The sequence below is a fragment of the Diadema setosum genome, chromosome 4 (assembly GCF_964275005.1).
Source record: "Diadema setosum chromosome 4, eeDiaSeto1, whole genome shotgun sequence".
NCBI lineage: Eukaryota > Metazoa > Echinodermata > Echinoidea > Diadematoida > Diadematidae > Diadema > Diadema setosum.
In genome coordinates, this window is record NC_092688.1 from 5,135,416 (window position 1) to 5,159,094 (window position 23,679).

General features: G+C 38.4%; 1 protein-coding gene across 1 annotated transcript in view; it reads right to left on the reverse strand.

Annotated features, from left to right (window-relative positions):
- Positions 1-23,317, reverse strand: part of LOC140226779 (GATOR1 complex protein DEPDC5-like) — a 30,386-nt gene extending 7,069 nt beyond the window's left edge. Inside the window, exons 1-21 of the mRNA XM_072307206.1 lie at positions 23,206-23,317; positions 21,377-21,447; positions 20,210-20,297; positions 19,509-19,558; positions 18,355-18,530; positions 15,901-16,099; positions 14,584-14,715; positions 14,223-14,295; positions 13,695-13,801; positions 12,524-12,601; positions 8,815-8,949; positions 8,183-8,244; positions 7,738-7,893; positions 6,499-6,808; positions 6,010-6,144; positions 5,088-5,213; positions 3,963-4,144; positions 3,207-3,299; positions 2,248-2,339; positions 1,664-1,844; positions 456-680 (exon numbers count right to left, since the gene is read on the reverse strand). Of these exons, the coding sequence (XP_072163307.1) occupies positions 456-680; positions 1,664-1,844; positions 2,248-2,339; positions 3,207-3,299; positions 3,963-4,144; positions 5,088-5,213; positions 6,010-6,144; positions 6,499-6,808; positions 7,738-7,893; positions 8,183-8,244; positions 8,815-8,949; positions 12,524-12,601; positions 13,695-13,801; positions 14,223-14,295; positions 14,584-14,715; positions 15,901-16,099; positions 18,355-18,530; positions 19,509-19,558; positions 20,210-20,297; positions 21,377-21,410 (2,634 nt within the window). The 5' untranslated portion in view covers positions 21,411-21,447; positions 23,206-23,317. The remainder of the gene's footprint in view (positions 1-455; positions 681-1,663; positions 1,845-2,247; positions 2,340-3,206; positions 3,300-3,962; positions 4,145-5,087; positions 5,214-6,009; positions 6,145-6,498; positions 6,809-7,737; positions 7,894-8,182; positions 8,245-8,814; positions 8,950-12,523; positions 12,602-13,694; positions 13,802-14,222; positions 14,296-14,583; positions 14,716-15,900; positions 16,100-18,354; positions 18,531-19,508; positions 19,559-20,209; positions 20,298-21,376; positions 21,448-23,205) is intronic.
- Between the last annotated feature and the right edge of the window lie 362 nt (positions 23,318-23,679).

Sequence of the window (23,679 nt, forward strand, 5' to 3'; positions counted from 1 at the left end):
ATCACTATTCATTCGTTTATTTTCTTGCCGAGAATACTGCTCTCTGAAAAAAAAATAATAATAAAAACAAATCATATACCAAAATGAGAGGAAAAGCTGTTTTCTTCATCATGAGTGGCAACAAGTAATGCTAATGTTGAAGTACATCATTTACATATCTTCAGCTATGTATACCCAAAGTGGATACTGCAAATTTTTCCATTAAGAAAATGAATATATGTACTGATTTTTTTTTTCCATCAGACATAACAAGATATGCAAATTATCAACTTTAGAGGCAGCTAATTTGTAACCAGGTCTACATGAATGTTTACGCACTATAACTAATCAAATAGAAAGACAGAGTTTCAAAGTGTAAACGTTCACCAAAGTATGAAACTTCTGCCATAAAGAACAGAGATTAAGGAGCAGGCTAAATGGTCATCAACTATTTCCATCACAGCATTAAATTTTACCTGACTGCGTGCACCACCGCTGGTGGCTGTTACACTCAGACGGGAGCGCCTCCGATTCAAGCCCTCAACGAACTTCAAGAAACCCTGTGAGAGCTGGTGCTTCACGGAGGACCCGCAGACATTGAACACATCCAGGTTGCCTTGGTAACCATTCTCGGCCAGCTGACGAAGGGTGGCTGTGCTGGCTGGCAGGAGCACAAACCTTGAGCGCCAAAATTTGATGCACTGCGACCGAAGCCAACGAAATATTTTGAGATGGATGAAAAAGAAAATTTCTCCAATCTTTGTCATTTCATGCAGCCCTCAAGCTTGCACTCTTGTCATGTGTACACAATATAGATGGAGTGATTTTGGATAGCTTGAAATGAATACAAGTGGGAATCCACTAACAGCTGTGTATTTTTTAGCGTGTTGTCAAAATAATGCTTTATTTTATATTTACAAAGCAGTATGTACTTTACATTGAATGAGATTTTACTAAAAAAAAAAATGCAAAGATGGTCAAATGGACTAATCAGCAGCATCTCAATTTCATTAAATGTGATTAGGCAGTTGTTTGTGTTCATGATAAGGTAATGCATAGAAGCTGATATGCACTGTATATTATGCAGTGTATCTTCATTACACTGAATTAATTCCCTGGCATATTTGGTACTCACTACAGTGTTTGTTTTGGTGTTCACCTTTGGCATTTATTACCATAGCTAATGTGTATGTGAAGCAATATAATTCCTTTCACCAACAATTAAACTTTCATAGAATATTCTGTGACTATAGTAGTCAAATTTGTGCATGTTACAAGTACAGCAGATCTCCTTTACAATGTAGGGCATCCTGTGAGCTTTGTTCGGCACCAATTACGCAACACAACCTAAAACATTTCTGAAGGCTAGCATTATCCAACATTGATTAATACATCATAAAAAGAAAGAATTATGACAAGTTTGCAGGTGAATGAATTGGTGGTTGTGTAGTTTTTAGTGCAATAAGGACAGATCAACAATAAACATTAACCTTGTTGCCCACAAGAACGAATTGTGACAATCACATGTACAAAGCTCAGAATTGCTATATCCTGGTATCAAAGGAATAGTCCTCTGTGACACTTTCTTTCCTTTTAGTCTTCGTATGGTGCAATGTCACATCTTTCTGCCTTCTATCTCCAGAAGATGGAATATGGATTACACAAAAGGTCAGAGGTCACATACCTCCTGGAGTTCAAAGCCCTCCCTCAGGGCCATACCGCCCAGAGAGATGTAGTTATCTCGGTAGTTCCACTTGTGCTCCACTGGTTTGTGGTACATCCTTGTGTGAGCCAGCTGGTAAGCCTGCTTGTTCTGTGGCCACAGGGAGTAGGTGTAGGCAAGCTTTGGTAAGTAGTTGGCTTGTCTGCATGGAAATTACACCAAAAGAAGAAACAGGGCTTGTGAAACAATGCCAAAACCACACACACACACACACACACACACACACACACACATATCTCTCAAACCAAGGACTATCGCTGAAATGGGCAGGAACAGGTTCCCCCCCCCCCCCTCCAGCTTCTCCTTTGAAATGAAAAATGCATGTCCCACTTCTGTTACTGACTTTGAACAATTCATATTTGTGCAAAAGTAACAATTTCCTTCCACTGACTACCTGAAGACAGGAAGGTGATATTGTACCATCACTTTAATATTTTTAAGAATCTGCTCTGTGGACATTGAAACAGGATATCACTGTGTGGTAGTCATATATATACAAGTTTTGTTTTTTGTCCCAAATCTTAAAGCTGCACACCAAGACTCACCTATATGAATAGAGCACAACCTCAATACCAGTCCGATCCGGCTTCAAAGACAGCTTGTGGAAAGTTTTACCATAGCTCAGCACATACACGTTCTACAAAAGTTAGAAAAAATAGGCAAAGAATGACACTGAATCAGTCAGAAGCCTCTCTTTCAAAACAAATAAATTGAATGCCTTCTGAAACAAGAACTTTCACAAGTTGAGGATGAGTCCCACGTATTCTCAGGCAGGTGTCTACGGGAAAGGCTTGTTGTAGCAAATTCAGTCCGTCCTCAACGGAATAAGTGTCTGTTGAGTTCTGCAAAAGCAATCTGCAGTTATTTCGATCTTTGATTTGTTATATCATTCATGTGAGAAAAGTATGGCTCACATTCATCTGAGCTAGTATATCTAATGTAATCCACATGAATTATTAATAAAGTATTCATGTGCCTTGTAGCAAGATTCCAGAAGCCTAGTCAGTAGAGCTCTGAAAAGGTGATATTTTTGGTATTCATGTCTATTGTTCAGGTCATTGTAAGCACACACACATCATGGGTTCTTGTGTAAAGTTCAATTTTGTACAAAGGCTTCAAATTTGACCATTAATCTGGAACTTATCTTTAAAATTAATCATGGATTTAACAAAACTAATTCATGCCCTCGTATTCAAATCACCTCCCACTAAATTGTACACTATTCAGCTATTACTCATATCAATGACAGTGTTATGTGATGTACAGTTTGCGAACTATTTAAGGATAAAAAGTGGGAAATGTTTTTTGGAACACCTAGTACCGATATGCTACCACCATGTCTACCATAGGTAGTGATCTTATTATTTTTTTCTATAATTGCAGAATACAAAAATCATCTTATCATTTTAACTAAGACAATCCTGAAGTTTCTCTAAACACACATAAGGTGAATGCATCAAAAAAGCCAGTTACAGTGATCACTGGGTTATCTCTTTGAGCTAACCTTCTTTGGATTGCAGACAAGAGGCTGATCCATGTTGCTCTTCTGTGAAAATCCTGCCAGCTCCTTTCGTGTCAGGATCACCAGTTGGAAGTCCTGGAGGATAACATGTACGAAACGGAGATTTTCTCTCTCAGACTGCATGCATCTTCAAATATTACCCAACAAGTGGATAGCCATGTGAATCATTGGTGACATCATTCTCCACCATTCAACTTTTGATTTATTTCCGCATTCAATCAAATACAAATTCCATTCAACTGAAATACCGTTCAACTTAATGCAAGATAAACTGAAGTGTGCCAAGGCAGCAAAGACCATCCACATTGGAAATAGAAAACCTTAGAATACACCATGTGATCTTATAGCCCCACATACAGTACAATAGATACAGGCTACACTTCCTCACACTGCAAATTTCAGAATAGGCTTATTTGATCTCTGTGTGAAATCTCTGCCCCATTCTAGGGGTAAAGGATTGGAGAGGGGATGAGTGTGGATGCTCAGCTATCAACATGACATATTGTCTCCACACTGTTTTTGAGTCTTGGAGACTAGTGTGCATAGCTAGCTACATGTAGCTAGGAGGGTATGCACTTTACATCAAATCTATGGAATCCATGTTCCAGCTCTGAATGACCTTCGACCCTTTGTGCTTTGAGTGCCAATTGGTCCAGAAAACCCCCACGGCATTGTACACGCTGTCCAAAGTCCCTAGCATAGAAGGAGATTAATGGTCAAGTGATGGACAAAACTGACCTGTATCAGTCTCTGAGAGATGAGTTCTTGGAGGAGGGCGGAGTAGGTCAGATTCCTCTCATCCTCCAGGTCAATGGTGTACGGAGCCTCCTGGTAGTCATTCTCCAGGCTCTGCCTCAGAGGATAGAAGTCTGTCGACGTCGGAAAGCAGGCAGTCACGGTCATCGACTTCCAGTCCATGCCTGTGTGATACGCAATTTCGAGACTTAATGATGGATTCTCTAAAGAGCTTTTACAGCAACTGCGTGTGGCATTGCCATCACAGAAAGATATCAGCCATCTTCAATCCTTTACGTGAAACATTATTTAGCTGTAACCTTGCCATGCTTTTTTTATCAGCACTCTGTAACATGTAATTCCTCCAAACTTGACCTGATTATAAGTTAACCAGCCCTCTCTGGCATAAGAGTGTGCCTCCATCCCACCAGGAATGTAGGTAAATGCTCAGAGGGCATTTTCAGGTTTGTCACAGGTTTGTCACAGTTCCAAGTTAGCAAATTCAGAACAAGAAAGAAAACAAACAAATCTTGATGATGACATACAATGTATATGCTCAAAATAACTATGACAGGTATGAAATATCAAGTAAGACTATCACTAAATACACAGAATGAAACAAGAGTAATTTAACTACCAAAAAAAGTTGCTTTTACATACAAAAGAAAAATTACAACCTTCCTTACTCAAAACGAAAGTTTTCTCTTGATCTTGTGAAAAAGATGAAGTTTTACAGCAATATTTCTAGTGGTTTTTACCCACATCACTCAGGGCATATTTCAAGATGCAGACAAAGAAGGAGTAAAAAAAAAAAAAAAAAAAAATACTGAACCAAAGTTCTTAAAACCAAGTGACATATTGGACTGGCATTGGTTAGGTCGAAGCTCATCAACATCTAATGATGCAAGAATGTCACTTGTTGACATCTACATGCTTGATGAGTAATACATCAAAAATATATATATACACAAAACAATAAAAATGGATGAATAAAACACTATCATCACGGCTGCACAGAAATCAGCACAGAATGTAAAGCTGAGAAAGTCAGACCTAAAGAGTTGCAAAGTGAGTTTGTTTGCTTAAATTAGTTCTTGTTTGTCTGTTTGCTTGTGTTTTATAGCTCACCTGACTGGAGGAAGGGTGTCCAAACTTGCTCCCCTGTGATACCCCAGACACACCCTAGACGCCGTCTTCTGTCCACCCTCGTCCACATGGGATGGGAGTGGTCTGAAATGAGAGGCAGGACCCTATCTAAATAAATGACTTTAGTGTCAATCAAATCTTGCTTGCAAGAGGATCATCTCTTAAAGTCAGAAAACTGAACATAAACACAAATGAGAATATGACCTTGTATAACAGAATCCCTGAGAGTCAAAATGTAAGATTTTTGAGGCAAGATCAAATTCTGGAATTAGGAAATTCTCAGTTTTAAGATGACAAATGCTCATTATGCACTTGCAGCTTGCCAGTCAGAGGTTTTCATTCAAATGCACAAAAAACAGCAAGAAAAATTATGAAGCCAACCACATCTGGTGTCCTCACAGATGTATATTTCATTGGGAATAAATCCTAGTTCTCTTGTGATCCAATAATTTTACAGACATACAGAAACGATTTCTAAATATTTGCTTGAAGAGTGAATGTCTTAGATTGAGAGCAATATGTCTCTTCTTCTTACAGAAATGCTTTCCTTCCGAACACATGTAGGTGGAGTTTGCTTATGAAAACGTATGGCAAACTGTGAAATAAAGATTTCCATTTCTAATAAATATAGCCTTCTTTTTTAAGGGTAACATCTTCAGTATTCATGCTGTTCTACCAGGCCCTGTCATTATTAATTTGTTTAAACTTATTTCTCACTATCAAACAAACCAAGACATAACATGCTTTCCACAGCCTATAAATTAATGACAACAGCAATGATATTCTGGGCCTTTCATGCTCTTCAAAGAGAAAAGAATAAAAATCACAGAAGTCTTGGCAATCTTTAACGTGGCAACACTTTGTGCCAAGGTAGATGACCTACCTTGTACCGCTCCACTAGCACTGCCCAGACTGGAAGAGCTGGAAGACAGGGTCATTGCATCCTCCTGGGATGCTTGGGCATGGTCGTGGAGGCTCTCCTGGCTGGGTGTGGTCACCAGCTGCCGGTGGTGGGGCTGCACCATCTCACCACTCCCACCTTGTTGAGAAAATATACAAGAAAACATTTTAAAAATCAAAGGGCAAGCATTTAACATATTGCTTTTTTAAGTCAGATGATTTATCAAAATTTAAGTTTCTGAATATCAGTGTTATACACAACTACAAAACAAAGAGTACAGCATTATTTTTTTACAAAATCTCTTCTACAATCGATTAAGAGACAAGATCGAACTCAGCTTCTGGTATGCATCAAAACTTAGAACTCAATGACGTATTATTCTCTCGGTGAGACCTAAACGGAGAAGATAGATTAAAAGATTTTAGATGATCTCATCACTTTAGACATGGCTTTTGATGGATCTAAATCTCGCACAGTAGGGGAGACATTTACCACGTGGAAATGCATGTGTCCATCGACGCCTATCGGCAGTCAGGGCGACCGATAGCGTGTCGGGAGAGAAGGGGTTGTTCACAGCTTCTACCTTTGACCTCCGCCTCCGACCCCTGTGGAAGAGCTTCCTGTCGTGCATCTCAAACTGCTCGTCTTCATCCTCCTCCTCTTCCGGAGCAAGTCTGCTGATGGCCAGATCATCCGAATCCATGCTGATTGTGCTCTGCGTGCTGTCGACATGGCAACGGGCATATCCTGGTATCCTTGGAAGAGCTGGAGCAGGGCGCTGGGTGGTGGGTGCATCTTCATCCTGAATGCCATCCCATGGGAGGGAGGTCAGAAATGGTAAATCAACCATTTAATTGCAAGAGCAAGACTATTGAAAAAAAAAAATAATAGCATGCATATCTATAAACTCAAACCAACTTTCACATTCTACACAACTTCTGACAAAGCCATTTGCAATAACTGCATCAAAATAATAATTACATGCACAATACTGAACAAACAGAATACTTGCATTTGATTGGCTAAGTCTACCTGCTGCCTTGTTGACTGGCATTGTAATTTGCAACTGCTGCAATGTGCTTACGTAGCAGAGCTTGAATTAGATATTAAAGGACGAGTTCACCTTCATTAACATAAGGATTGAGAGAATGTAGCAATATTTGTAGAACACATCATTGAAAGCTTGAGGAAAATCGGACAATCCGTTCAAAAGTTATGAATTTTTGAAGTTTTTGTGCAGTCCCCGCTGGATGAGAAGACTACTGCAGTGTATGATATCACATGCGTACAACTGTATAAGGAAAATATAAAGAGAATTTCACAAAATTTCATCTTTTGAAAAAAGTACACATTCCCTTGACTCGTTACTGACAAATGTTATGCCTTTAGAAAGGGGCAAGTCAAGTGCTCTTTTATTATGTGAACATTTTCTTTATACTGTTGTACTCATATGACATCACAAGCCTTAGTAGTCTCTTCATCCAGCGGTTCCAACACAAAAATCTTAAAATTCATAACTTTTGCATCGATTGTCTAATTTTCCTCAAACTTTCACTAATGTGTTCTACTAATATTGCTGCATTCTCTCAATCCTTATGTTTACGCAGGTGAACTTGTCCTTTAAGTACAATGTACAGGCTAGGGAAAACACACAAACAGTATCATGTGCAACAACAGGAAACACAACTGTTCAGTTTTTTCTCTTTGCTGCCGTTGTAGTATCAAACTTACAGTCCTGTCTGGAAGCCTGAGCCTAGAGATGAAGTTTGTTTGTGTAGACTGGTACCTTCTCTTCTGGCTTGGTGAGAGGTAGAAGCTGTAGTTCAGCCAGTGTGGAATGTGATATTTGTCTTTGTAGGCCACATCCTTGTTTAGTGCATGGAGGAACTGAAATAGAAGAGAGATCATGAAATTTGAAAAAAAAAAAAATTATTTGATAAATAAAACATGCATGTAGGTGTTCTTCCCCAATCACAAGATCACTGATAAAATTGCTGTTACAAAGCATAAACTGTTACTGGTTATGTGAGGGACAAGCCACACTGAAACTTACAGCTTACAAAAATGCAACTCAGCATAGTTTGAAGTTAAGTACTTCAGGTCTGAAGCACATGAGATTGCACAATTATTATGACATGTAAACTTATGGACCAAAACAGTTGACAAGTTAACTCACCTTTAGAAGAGGTACAGGATGAAGAGGTTGCTCTGCTAGACATACCAGATCACTTCCAATACCTGTAGGTCGGACATTTAAACAAGAAGAAGAAAAAAAAAAACGGTCATATTCTATTTGCTACAACTGAGAAGATTCATACACAAATTGTAGCATTCAATATTCTTCATAAGTTTGATATTCACGTTACGTCACGGGTCCTCCTTTTTTTTTTTCTTTTTTTTTTGCATACAATTTGGAGCATATGGGTATGATGATGAAGAGTTAAGGAGTTTCTTTTCATCAAACTAGATCAGAGTTGGATGTAATTCCCCCATTGCTTCAACTTTATCATGGCATAAATATGCAACAATACAATTATGGATATATAGTTACCAATACAAATTCGTAAAAAAAAAATATATATATATACTATCTCATTCATGAATGAAATTCATTAGAAATGTGTAAAAATGCAACAAAAAAAAGAAAAACAAGATGAAATTTTAATGCCCTCTGAGCCTATCAACTTGATAGTTTGGTTCGATCCTGCTTGTCTTTATGCTGGATAAATCCATTCACACCACACCTATTCTCACACATACACAAAATGGTTCTTTATGAACTCTTCGCCTTTTGTTACAGTTTCTTACCAAAGTCGATCATCCGCTGCTCGGTCAGCTTGCACAATGCCCTGTCCACCTCAAAGACTCCGGCCCCTGGTGTCACCACGACCACCAGCTGACCAGTCCGGTCAAAGTTGCGGTTCATGTAGTGGTTGTCAAACACTGAAAATTGAAGTGACGATAGTGAGATAAATGAAGATCATAAGATTAATATCTGTAAAAAAAAAAAAAAAAAGCGATGATATTATTACTACTTTTAGTAATAGCAAGAATCACAACAGTAGCAATGAAAACACTAGTAGTTATAATCATTACTCGTTACTCTTTTCATCTTCACCAAAAACAGTAGGACTCTATAGAAGTAAGTCTAATAGTCATGGTATCATCATCTTCATAACAATAAAAGATGCCACAGAAACTCTTCCTGTGTATAAAAGCTTCAACTGCACACACAGTTTTAAAAAATTACTTTATGCATAATAATGTATCCGTATATATGTGTGAACAGTTTGATTGCAAAACAGGTTACTAACGTGTAAGGTCTTCATCAGCCAGGGCAAAATTAAACCTCTTCTAAGATACAACACTTGTTACATAATACAGGATATTCTTGAAGCTACGGTAAAAAACATCTCATCATTTTCTGTTTTTAGCAGCTTTAATTGCAAATATCTTAACTGACAAAAAACAAAGGAGACTTATTTTGCAATCAAACTATTCACATATGATGCATCACGCGTTACCCCGGGGTACTGCAGTACCCCAGGTAACCATGTTGTGTAGCGCCACCTCACGTCCACTCGAGGACAGCCAGAGAAAAATGCATGCACTGTGTGTGTGTACATGGCATTCCCATGCCACTGCATGTTATACTATGCGGGCATGGAAGCTGCGATACCACTAGCGTGTGCTTTAGTGCAGTGCAGTGCAGTGGCTAGCGCGCGCTAGCTCCAGCACCAAAATAATTTCCTCTTTTTGGCACCCAGGGTACAACCTTTTTAAAAAAATAAATAATTCAACAAAATGGCTGATTTTTATTTGGTACCCCAGGATACCATTTATGTCATCATATATATTTCCATGGTTTCCAAACACATGTACGTGAAAACATACATGTAGAGATCTGCAAATTAGGTGGGTTTTTCCCATTTACTCCATACACTGCTTTTTAACCCGTTGAAAACAAATCCCAAGTATACTCGGGCAGGCATCTATGGGAAATGCGTGTTATAGTAAAATCAGTCCGTCCTCAACAGGTTAAAAGTGAACATGATGATATGGTCACAAGAGCACCAAGTCTTTTGAGTATAGGAACAGATACAGAATCACTTCCTTAAACTACATAGCTAAGTGTTCATTGTGGAGCTCACTAGGATATAGACCGATTCTGTGACGCGCTATGTGTATTTTTGGCATGAGCAGCGCCATTACTGCGGTATCTCAGCCGACCCCCCCCCCTCCTCTCTCCCCACCCCTCTCACGCGCACGGAATGAAAAACTGATGCACGGTTGTTTTAGCCAATGGGCATCTCGTACTGAGTGCGCGAATGCTTGCTTAGTGCACAAACCTTTGCTACAAGTGCGCAATAAACATGTTGCCCGTGGGGTGGGGGAGAGGAAGGGGGGTCGGCTAAGACACCTCAAAATGAGCTAATGGCTGCGCCCAGTGCCACAAATTGTCTGCTGCCCTCTACGAACCCGAATCGGTCTATACAAATGTCAAGCATGTCAAGTATATCTGCAGATTCAGTTTTACGTCTATTTACAGGGTAGTGCTAATAAGACATGTCAATGTGAACAAATTGCACGTGATACTTGGTATGGTTGGAATGCAAAAAATTCCAGGGGGGTGGTTCACAAAGAGTTTACATCAATCTTAAAAGGTAAGCTCAACTTCAAAGTATGGTATGCCACTGGTTTCCCTGTTCACTTTTATTGAATAAATGCTTTCAGAATCCACTTCAAATTGTTATAAAAATTTAGACAAATTTCTCTGTCACTTATTTCATTTTGTGTATCAATGGCGGCATGAAAAAGTCTCAAAATTTTTCATGTTCATCAGGAAGTTAAAATACCATTCACACACAGTATACCATAATTCCAATTTGATCATAATTTTTAAGACCGACTTCAATTCTTTGTGAACCCACCCTCCCCCCACCCCTCCAGTTCTGTAAAATGGATGTCATTACTGCATAGGTTGCATAGGCATATCACTGCTGACTGCCAAGTAAACATCAAACAGTTTTTAATGAACTGTTTACATTCAGTGTGTGTGAGCAATGTCCATGTGGTTTCACAATTACTCTGGAGGCCCCACTTCACAAAGCACTTCACCATGTTTGCAACACGCGGTGAGCAAAGTTACAATGAAGACAGCAATGGCAGTGACCACTCAGACATGAAATGTGACCCGCTACAACAAAAGGATCGTAAAGTCGCTGACGGCCGAGGCGAAAAAATCAAGTTAGAAGGCACATCATCAAAACTGGTAAAAACAATCGGATTTCTTTTTTTGGCAAAATTTTGAAGTCTAATGTTTTGTTTATCATCTGCCGAAATTTCAAAGCTAGATGATCAAAGGAAAAGTAAGAAATCAGTGTTTTTCTGGGCCATGATTTTCCGACTTTCAACGTAACAGAAACGTGTCCAAAGATTTGGATTTAGTGCCACAGCTAGACTCTGCCCCTGGCAACGAGGGAGTGTTCTGATTGGTCAGTGCGTGGTATCCTGATTACTGATTGGCGTGCATATACCAATGGCGCTAAGCTTGAGTGAACATCGCGGAGGTCGCTAGGAGCATGCCTTCTATTGTCAAGCGGTGAAAACTGTCTCACCTCCCCTTGATCATGATAGCATTGGAAGGAAAACTTTGAAGGCGTTTTTCTCGAACTCTGATTTCCTCAACTACTTGATATGCGTTAAATAAAATCATCAATATCTCCGCAACTGACTACTTTTATGAGTAGTGCTATATGAAATTAAAGTAGAAGACTAAGGGAATAACGTCATGCCATTTTCAGAAAATTGTCCTTCCCCGACTTTCGGATCCTTTTGTTGTAGCGGGTCACAAATGTTTATGTCATTGCCATGGTCACTCTAATCATTCCAACTCACAATATCTGCACATCTCATTATGTAACAGACCACTCCGTTCCATCGAAGAAAAACAAAACAAAACAAAATAGCGCTCTGATATTGTCACCCAACCCCTGTATGTGGCTGCACAATAGTAGCCATGCAACAGATACAACAATCAATCACCTACCAAATATCAAGGGTGTCCAAATACTGAATTGCACCGTACATCACAGATGCTCATCTCAGTGAATTTAAAAACCAAAATGTCTTGAGGGAAAAAGGTTTGCAGAGACACCATGTGTATGTAGCAGTACAATATACTAGAATGTAGTGCTCAGTGATGTAGTGCTCAGTACAATGTAGTCAGTATTTGTACCAACATGTCCTGTTGGTACAAATAACTTTGTTTCTGCTCATCATGCTTAAAGTGAAACCCCAAACTTGCTTATCGGAAGGCACCCCATTATAAATCTACTCTTCATGGAAACATGTCTGCAATGCATTAGCCCCAAGGGAATCACATTTTAACTGCAGCCAAATATGGTTTATTACTTTATAACTGCATACAGGTGCAACACTACACATGTGAGGCACACATGAGGTCATTGCAAAGTGAGCAGGGAAGGTGTCGGCTGGCAGCCTGCCCCCTTCTTACCATTCAGACTGAGATTGATCGCTTCCAGCACATTGCCCTGACAGGAGTTTGAGTTCTGACCTTTCAGCAGACAGCCCGCTGTAACAGGGGAGAGTAGTACAATGGGGTAATGATGACCCTCACGGCACATGAGCAATGGAATGATATGACAAGCTCACCAGCAGTTCTTAATGCCCCTGTGGGGTCAAGGCCATGCTGGGGTCTGTTTGATCACAAAGATGTACATAACGCTCTTAACCCTGAAACCAGGCTGGGCTTTTTGGGGTGTTCTGTGGCCGGGGGAGGATTGATTCAAACCCCCGCCCCCCGGCGATCGCCATAAAAATTGGCACATGCACTACCAGTGGTGTAATTTACCAAACTATACAAAAAGAAATGGAAATTTTCATTATATTAATCAATTATGGTAATATATGCATAAAATCATACATTTTGCTCTAAATCAGAAAGTAAAGCTCCTAGAATCCTAATTTTTTGGTGATAACATTCATAATAACAATGTTGCCAGACTATACCATCTACAGTTATGGTTTAAAACAGATAAATACTATTAATCCTTATATCTTAGGCTTTATTGCAAAATTTTAAATGGTAAGATGTTTTGCGATAGAACAGGCCTACACATACATGTATATGCATCAAAGGTGATATCTTGAACTTTTTTTTTTTTTAAATCACGGCTGTTATCATATCAATTTAATTTGTTGACACATACAATAATTGCACACATGTTTATAAAACAGGCATTTACTAATTATCATACAGGAAAACATTCAGAATACTGAAAGAATGTTTAAAGATAAGACAAAGTCATTACATTATCCTGAATTTTGTAATACAAATCATTTTTATAGCATTAGTTCTGATAATTCAATGGATCATTCTGATAACCATCTAGTTTATAAAGTCTTCACATGTGCAGTAAACAATGTAATTTAACAACATACATCAATTTCAGACATATCCAAATAAAAGGCATTCATGAAATACATATCTCATGTAACTTGATAGATCAGCCTGCATCCCTGACCGCTACTGTGTAGAATGTGTATTTCCTGTGAATACAGGCATCTACTACTTGTGCAATCTTCACTATTAGTGCATGACAATCTTTAATAGAAGCATTGCCTACGCACACACTATGGCTGCTGAAATGAGAGTGAGAAATCACCTCTTCTCTGCCAGTCCTTGATGTCTTTTGCATAGCTCTGCATGGTGACTTTGAGGGGAGCAAGGATCTGCATCCAGTCTTCTCTTCTCTCATTTCTTGCAAACACTCTATTAAATGGAGATGACCAAAAAAAAAATGATAATTACATGGTGTGAAATCTCCTGAGCAAGTTTGTTGTTCTCATCAGCAAAACCACATGCTCATTTAACTTGACAAATTTTTGAATTGAGTTGTCTTTATTGCAACTGAATAACAAACTGCCCTACATCACCAACGTAACTAAGCACTAAATATTAATTGTTGTTATTTTTTTCAGAGTTTTAATGTCTACCAGGGGTATTAGTAAAACACAGAATACTTGGTGCTTTTTGCATAAATGTAGGGCAATTTGTCAATCTGTGGCAATAAAACCACATATTCTTTCTGACTATAAAAAAAAAAAAAAAAAAAAAAATGCTTTTTAATAATCACTTTATGATATGGATGCCATGGTAATAGTTGTTTAAGGATGAAAAAAGGAACACTTGCCTGTAGTAATCCTCATAATATCTCCCATCTTCATGGACATGAAGTCTGGGTCGCATCTCTGGAGGAAAGTCATCTAAATGAAAAAATGGCAAAAAAACAAAACAAAACAAAACAAATAAGAAAGAGCACTGTAAATATAGATTTTACAGACAAGAACAATTCCACCAGCATATGACAGTAGTACCATCTAGCATGCAAGAGGACAAATAAAGCATCAATACTTCCTGGACAATCAGTATCTTCCAGTTCCACTCAATAGTACTTTCATTTCAAGCAGAGGCTTACAAATGAACAGTCTGCTGCATTTTTCCCTTCGTGAATATTCCTTTTATTTCACAGTGATCACATAAAAGACACATACCAACAGAATCGGCCTCAAAGTAGGTTCTGGAGAAGAGAATGATGCTGAACTCATGGTTTGAATTCTTCTCTTTCCACCTCGTGAAGAGCTCTGTCAGAAACCCAGTCACTGCCTTCTCCATGTACAAGTCACCTGTGAAAACAACGGTCAGATGTGCAGATGTGGCAAGCAATCGATCAGTAAACAATAGCCATTTTGAACCTCCTCTTTTTGATGTAATACTATCCCCTAGCATCTTTCTGAACACAAAAAGAAAATGCATGGACCAAATCAACACATAAAGGTGCATGTAGAACAGATACCTTGCATCACATTTCAGCTACCATTCCTTCCCCTGTCCTCTGTGAAGTATTTTAGAAACCTGGATTGACATGCACAGCAGCTTCCTACCAAAATGTCACAGGAGAAATTAAAGACCTTGCAACACTTGACATCACTGTGCAATGGGTAAACTTTTACCTTACATCTTGACCTTCAATCCTAACCTTCACCGTGTTGCACTAAATATCACATAAGTATCACGGTGGGTCATACAGTGGCCACATCATCATTTTATAATGATTGATGCAGAATATTTTTTGAGCTCTGTTGATTAGGGTGAACGGTAAGGATTTTCCTATGACTTATAACCTTATGACCTTTGAACTTGACTAAATTTTCCCAAAAATGTGTCTTACTTTCACCTCATACAATATCTTATGAAAGGCTTATTGTGTTCTCAGTTCTTGTGTAATATAAAAAATAAAAAAAATAAAAAATAAAAAAAAAACCAGACACAGACACTGACACACAGAAGGGTCTGCCAAACTGGATGGATCATGCTTCAGGCATCGTCAGTGAGGGGTTTAAAATTCACTTCTGGAAGCAAACTGATGCATTCATGTGCACAAAATTATGAATACAACTGTGCATGAATAACAGAAAAATGCAGCTTCTCATTTGCACACTCTGCTACACAAAACAAGCACTGGAGGAAACCAAGATAGTAAAAATATATAATACAAGAAAAGAGGTAGATTTTAGCTTCTACAATTGGTCATCTGTTCACAACTGGTTGCAGATTAACCCATTTAATATCATTTTCTCCTTTTTTTTTTTTTTTTTGCTCAATGCATTGCATAGTTTGTACACCAAAAACAAAACATTTTATAACAGCGAAATGAATAAAGAGCTCCAAATTAATTCAATCATTACTACTAGAATCCAAACTGTGTCAGATTTTAATGGTGTTTAGTAATAGTTATCCTGACATGATCATGGCTATGATGATGGGAGATTTTTAGGAGAGAAGGAGGTTGAAAAGTCATCAGTCCTCACCACAGGTGTCAAAGTCCCACATCTCTGAGCTCATCTGGATGAAGAGGTATACCATGGCCGTGGAGGAGCGGAAGGCGAACCGGGTGTCGGCGTTTACGACTCCACAAGACACGGTCCCACCACGAGACCATAGTTCCTGGATCTGGGCCCTGATACCACATTGCTCCACTTTTTGCTGGATATGTAGACAAGTATCAATCTAACAGATGGAAACACAGGGAAACAAAAACAAAAGTTAAATGCACATACACATACATACACACACACACAAACAAACACACATACTTCTATGCTGAAACTTGAGAGGTTCAGATTTCAAGAATAGAAGACGACTAATTCATTTTCCAAGCAATTAACAGTGACAAGTGACAAGAACAGATATTGAACTTCTGTTGCGAACCTTAAGAACAAAATTAACCCGTTCCTTCCGCAATTCTCTGAGTGCATTAAGTGCCCCCAAATGAGATTCTTTTTGCCCGTCGACAAAAAACGGACAGGTAGGTAATACACCTGAGCAAAAGCAGTCAAGTGGTACATGTATTCCCTTTACACTGTCAACTACATGTGCCATTGAACAATGGAAATATCGATTGAGTGCGAGGTATGAATAGAGCGTGCGCTGATGGGCTCTTACTCTTTTGTTCTACACAAAACCAGGCACTTGAATGGGATGACTGGGGTAAGTGAACACAGAAATCTACTTGAGCTCAGCTTTGATTGCTATGTTCATGTTCATACGAGTTTTATGGCAAAGCAGGCACAAACTAAATCAGAACTAGAAATGTCGCTATGGCGACTGGTATGCCTCCGCCATAATACATGGTTCTCCTAATAGGTCTACAGTACATGTGGACAACGTGTGATTACATTTTCACAAAATTGGCAAAATATTAAAATGATAAGTTTGTCACAAATGTGTTGAATGTTCACTTTCCTTGACCTAGGTTTAATTGGATGAATAGGAGAGCATGTATTTGGAGATTTAAGAACTTAAACTTGACTTTGATCCATTCATAAGTTTATGCACTGAGTAATTTTCAAGGTATGGAGAAAAAGTGCAATTTCTGTATTGAATAGTAAATTGTTGCCATTTTCATCTGGCCTTTGACCCTTAAATTCATATTAAGATAATCACTGTCAGGCAGAACATGCATAAATATGTAGTAAGTTTCAAGATATTACACTTGAATCATTTCCTAGATATGGAGGGAAAAGTCAGTTCAGCACTTTCACTTGATCTTTGACCTTTTGACCTTTGAGAAAAAAAAGAAAAAAAAAATTAACAGAGAATCTCTATTGGGTTAAACATGCGTACACCAAGTGTAAAAAAAAAAAGATAATCCTGCTGGCATTGCATAAATATGAGGGAAATACTAAAATTTTGAAGTGTTGCCCTTTACCTGTGACCCCTGACCTTTGACCCCACAAACCCTAAATTCTCTAGATAATCACTGCCAGTCAGTACATGGATACATACTATGATCCGTGAAGATACCTTGAACAATTTCCAAGGTACAGAGAAAAAAGTGAAATTTTAATATTTTTACTTGACCTTTTGACCTTTGACCTTTGACCTCATGACCCCAAACTTTCACCAGAGAATCTTAATCGGGTAATTAATGTATACACTAAGTTTCAAGAAAATATCTTCAGGCAATGCATAGATATAGAGGAAATAGTGAAATTTTATGTATTTGACCTTGACCTTTTGACCTTGAGCATGTGCACCCAAAAGTTGATAGGCACAACTTCACCCCCTAATACACATACATGCCAAGTTTCATTAGGATATCTCTAAAGGTTTTTTAGTTACGCTTGCCACAAAATTCATTACGGACGGACGGAAGGACGGACGGAGGGACGGATGGACGGACGGAAGGACGGACGGACAACCCGAAAACATAATGCCTCCGACACCACTTTGTGGCGGAGGCATTAAAAGGTGATTATGCTGTGATACACACATTTTTCCAACAGAAAGAGTACATATGGTGACAGAATGAAGTCTTATCTTTTTATCAAACCCATTTTTCTTGGCATTGTATTACAAAGAAACATGAATTTAGGTCATGAAAGTAGGCACTCATGTCTTCATCTTGGGAACCTGGTATACCAGGTTCCAGTAAGGAACAGGTTTAGACATCTTCTGCTGAAATTATGTTCTTTCTATTTCAAAGTATATAACTGTACAGTTTTAAAAACAATCATGGCTTTAGTACATGCTGGGTTTTGTTTTGTATTTTCTTAAGCTTGAACATGGAAGACACTCAAAGCTTTGATAAGCATGGATTCTTTTTGCTTCTCATTTTCAGATTTAAAAAAAAAAAAAATTAATCATAATCAAACATACTACAGGCTCAATTGAAAAATGTATCAAGGAACTCTCGGTAAACGACCTCAGAAATTAAACTTTTTGAAGAGCATTCCTTGCTTCAAGGACTTGCTTCTGTTTACCATGCTGTTCTTGAGTCTCCACATGTCACTCCTGCTGATGTACTGGTCCTTGAAGACCAACTCCACCAGGTCCAGGGCTACATCCTGGCTGTCCGGTGGCACCCTGTTGACCGTCACTGTCTGGTAGGCCCGCAGCTGGAAGAGAGAGGCCACGCCCTGCTCTACGCTGATCACTCCTATCATGTACCAGGTGTGAAAATTCCAAGAGATAGAATATTAGAACATCACGTAGTTTCCAATCCCAAAATGTGTCCTTATTGGGAATAAATGCATATATGCAAGTATAAATGTAAATTCATCTAAATTAAAGCCTTACAATTTTGGCGAGTGGCTTGTGCAGCACGGAGACAAACGCAACACGCTGCCTCCCCCCATTCTGTATGAAATGTCGTGATACCGAATGAGAGTGGCGCTGGCTCAATGGGTCAGCGAACACACGCTGGGCTCAAAATCACCTGACCCAAAATGGCTGTCCGAGCCACACGAGCTTCCGAATGGATGCACACTCTCAGTGCGCATGTGCATGAAGAGAGGCCAAAAGAGCCACAAGTCTTCTGGCCTCTCTTCTCCAATCACCGCAGCTCGCCGTCACAATGTTTGTGTATGATGCGTACACACACACACGTCTCAGTGGCAGCATTGTACCACACATTTATGGATAGCGCTGCAGTCTGGCATTGCACAATTGCATGCACAAATTTCGTTCGGAGGAGGAGTTACACAATAACGTACCATTAGGAGTTAGGATCGTCCAACTTTAATTTTTTCAATCCTTCTGGGTAGACAAACGATTTACGATGTAGATGCATTATGTGTTTGCATGTTTGTTTGTACCACAGAATAAATATGAAGACAGACAGAATGTAGCACTGACACCATCTAAGAGTTTCAGGCAACTTGGCATCTTACTCAAATTATGATCTGTCTTCTGTGGCTACTGCATATTCAAAAGTTTTCAAGTTCTTTTTTTCGCTCCTATTAACCAGTTCCCTACTGAATTCTGAAATCCCCATAGACATAATACACAGGCCACCAGGTTCCCGTAAGGAACAGGTCAAGTTTGACTACATATACAATGTACAATCACATATGTGAAGTCACTGCCTCATAAGTCTCCCATTGTTTGTGATATGAAGAGAGGAATCAAAACTCACCTTTCTGTGGAAGCTCCACACTCAGAGTCTGGACTTGTGCCAGAAGATGGCTGCGTGTGATTCAGAATGATGGGAAAGCAAAAAGAGAAAGAATGTAAACTCCACCTTAACATTGTCTATTGCAAATTTTATCTATCTTTACTCATTTTTGAATAATCGAGCAACCGTACAGAAACTCAGATTCCCCCGATACTTGGTGAATCCCCATTTACCACTTCACTTGTGAACTGCACTCAAAATTGAAAAAAAAAATCGCAATTCCAAATTCAGGTGCAGCTATGTTTTCATGTTTTTAAACTATATTTTGATTTACTGAAGATTGACAACAAAATGATGAGTGACTCCCATTATAAAGAAGTCCTCAGGACTGACAGTTTTCTTTTGTAATAATGAAATTAATTAATAAAATAATGAAATTAATTAATAATGAAAACAGAACAAATAAAGTACAGATAATCATTTGGGGACCTTAATTTTCACTTTGCTGTAACGATAATTTTGTTACAACTGTTTTTTTTTTTTGTTATAAAAGGAGAGCGCTGAAATAACACAAAGAAAAAAAAATCCTCAGCACTACAAACTAAATAATCTATTTTTTAAAAATTCATTTAAACCCTTACAGCCCTCGATTTTTTTTTTTTTTTTATAAGCATTCTATAAATATGTGAGAAGTCATTTATTATAATCATTTCAAGACATACCTTTGTTTTTCATCTGGATGGAATATTTCCAGGAAATCTCCAATCTTGATAGATGGGAAGTCATTTGGATTGATAATGACTAGTTCCTCTGTATACATGTGGAGTGGGAATGAGAGAAAGAGAGAAAGGGAGGGATGGAATGAGAAGAAAAAAAAAAAATAATCTTTGCAGAAAAACATGTATTAATAATGAAATCAGACACTGCATGCACTATTCCTTTGATGCTAAACACACTTATGCCTACAATTGCACCTGTATGTTGTGGGAAGCAAGAAATTTCAAGAATGAAGTGTTTGGATAAACATCCGATTGTTCAGTGTGTTAGTAGTAGCCAGGATTTTATGTATGTATATAATATATATATATATATATATATACATACATATATATATATATATATATATATATATATATATATATATATATATTATATATTCTTAAAATGAGCTTACATACTCATGACTCAAACCCACTCCTGATTGCTAAACAGGCATAGAATAGCCAGTGATGATTCTTACCCCTATATACTATGTATTTATTCAAATTAATGATTCTCGCATCGAGCTTTTAAACTACAAATGATTAACAAATCACCCTACATCAATGTACATGCAGGCTACTTATCATGGCTACTATTAAATGTGTTAATCTATAAATGTCAATATACACAGAGGACAATTTGCCAATCAGTTGCTACGGGTAGATATTACTGGGTATGTCACTACAGACCCTATTTCTAGATACATACATACAATATTTTGGTAATTTGGAAACAAAAGAAATGTGAATACAATGTAGGGGTCATACGTACAAACAGGAAATCAAGCTAAGGCCCAATCAGGACATCAAAATGCTTTAACGACACAACTACTTAATAGCATTATGCATCTTGTCCTTGGCATCAGCTTACACTCTCATAGACTTGTTGATTTGGGATTATCAATTTCTATTCATGGTAACTCTGTAGGAGATTCTCTTTTATGTCCCTCCAAACAAAATATTTCATGTACAATGTATTCATGTATCAGTATTTTATATTCACGAAAGAAAGAGGCTAACAATCACTTTAAACTCAGACTGAGTATGAAATCGAGAACTGCATTGTATGGTTTATATATTTTATATCATACATCATTATTTGTACTCATTTTTAGATTGAATACTCACCACTGAAACTTCTTTGATGGATGTACAGCTTCATACTGACTAATCATCATTCACAGCGCACCTGCATACTGCTGAAAGAATCAATGACACATACATGTATGCAACGTAAAATGCTATCACAGAGCATATGGATACTCTAAATCATTTTCCGTAATGTATTTTATGTTCTTCATTCTCAACCATCTTTTGTTTCAAACCCAGAGACTCCAACTCTCCCGCTTTCGACGGGAGATCTCCCGCCGAAAGCCCAGTTTTGCAGAATCTCCAGTTCTCCCGCTTGAGATCTAATTTCTCCCGCTTGAAATTATTTCTTTCTTAATTTCATTGCATGTTGAAAAATCAGCCTTAGATAGCGCGAGAGAGCATCTAAAACCTTAGACCGCAAGGGACTTCGCACTCGTGATGTGCGCTTCACGCACATCAAGTTGGAGTCTCCCGTTTGCTAGGGGTTTCAGGCGCGGGAATCTCCAGATCAGAAGGTGCTTGGGGTTGGAGTCTCTGCAAACCTGTTATCAGTATTTCCTCCTTTTTATGCAAGTATTTCCAATTGTTGTGCTGTTAAACTTTCGGTAGCCAAACTTGTGTTCACAACTTATCATTGACCATCTTGACTGAAGCTCGAATACATTAGTTGCTGCCAGTGATTTCAATACGTTTCCAAAAATAATTGCTGTCTTGTTTTAGGCGAATCTCCTTCGAGATAAGTGCATTAGTAAATACATGTATGCATATATTTCTGAAAGTCATTAGATTATTGGAATTTATTGCGAGACAGGACGAAATCTTATCAAGAATGATGCCAGGTCATTTCTAGCAATACTAACAGCACATGGCATATGAGGAAAGAGACCAATATGCAATACTTTATTTCACTTTGGTGTATTCATTCTGTCTCCATATCTTTTTTTCTGTAAATAGCAGCTCTATTAGTCAACTGCCAAGTAACTCAGCGACACACACCACTACATATACATTGGGGATCCAATTTGTCTCTCATGACTGATGTGTCCGTTTCAATGTAAAAATTTAGTCTTGGATCTTTGTTTGTCTGAAATGAGATTTTAAAGTCCTGCAACTGTACGCATGAGGGACTGCACATCTACATAGCCCAGCAGCAGCAGTTGGTGCAGTACAAACAAGACAAGACAAATTTTGTAACCGAGCGACACCACTGGCACTGCTTTGATTTATGAAATATATCTGAATGTTAAGTTGATCAACATAATAATGTAAAATGATCATGTTCAGTCATTGATTACTTTAATGTAAAACATTCCTTTGCTGATATAATACAGCACCGGTACATCTTATAAAATTACAAGCAAACTTTGGTCTTATACAAGTGCCTGGTATAAACTATCACCATGAAGATGATGATGAAGGCAATCATGATCAACAAGGTTTTCAATTTTTTTCATTTTTTTTTTTATTTTTTTTTTTTTTTTTGAAGTGGGAGATACGAGATTGCGCAGCACAGCACAGTTACATACGTTGAGTTTAGTTATCCGACATTGCATTTCACGGAATGAGTCCCGAGTCTTTACTATGGTGTACGGCCTATGGGCTCATCACAAAAAGGTACAAAAAAGGAACTAAACTTAATTAACTAACTTCTACAAATCTTGACTCTTGACACTCCAGTAAGATCCACAACACGTGTCTACACTATGTAAAATTTAGATCTCTACAATGTAGTAATGACATTGAGCCACAGACCCTACATGGACAAGAGCAGGTGGGACTAAAGCAAAGTAGAATCTACAGAGTTTCTAAATCAAGGTCATTTAATCGTCTTTGCGGAACACAGGTAAATACGAGATAAGAGCTACCTCTCTCCCCGGCAAAATAAATGTTGTACATCGTCCACTGTGGTCTGCTTGTTCACCATGCACCTTTAGCTCAGCGCGTCGTCTCTAAAGTGATAGATTCTTTTTCATACTCAGTAGTAGTCCCGTCTATCACTGTATCAGTATCACTGTTTATGTTCGATCTACGGTACAGTCGACGTCTCGTAGGATCGTACTCGTCTAATCCACCTAGCTAGCGCGACTGCCGGTAGCTTGTTGACCTGCCTCAGCTAGCTGCTCAGTTTAGGTGCGCGGTGCTGCAGTTTCATAATCCAGGTAAACAAAACAAACAAACAAAACAAAAAAGACTGGATGATGAAATCTTGGATCAGTTTGCAAAACACAGTTTATGACGGTTTGATGGCAGAACAAGGCAACTCCATTCTTGTCATTTTGAGATGTAGATGCGGAAAAGTAGAAAAGAATAAGAAAATGAGTGGTTTTTTTAACTTCCAA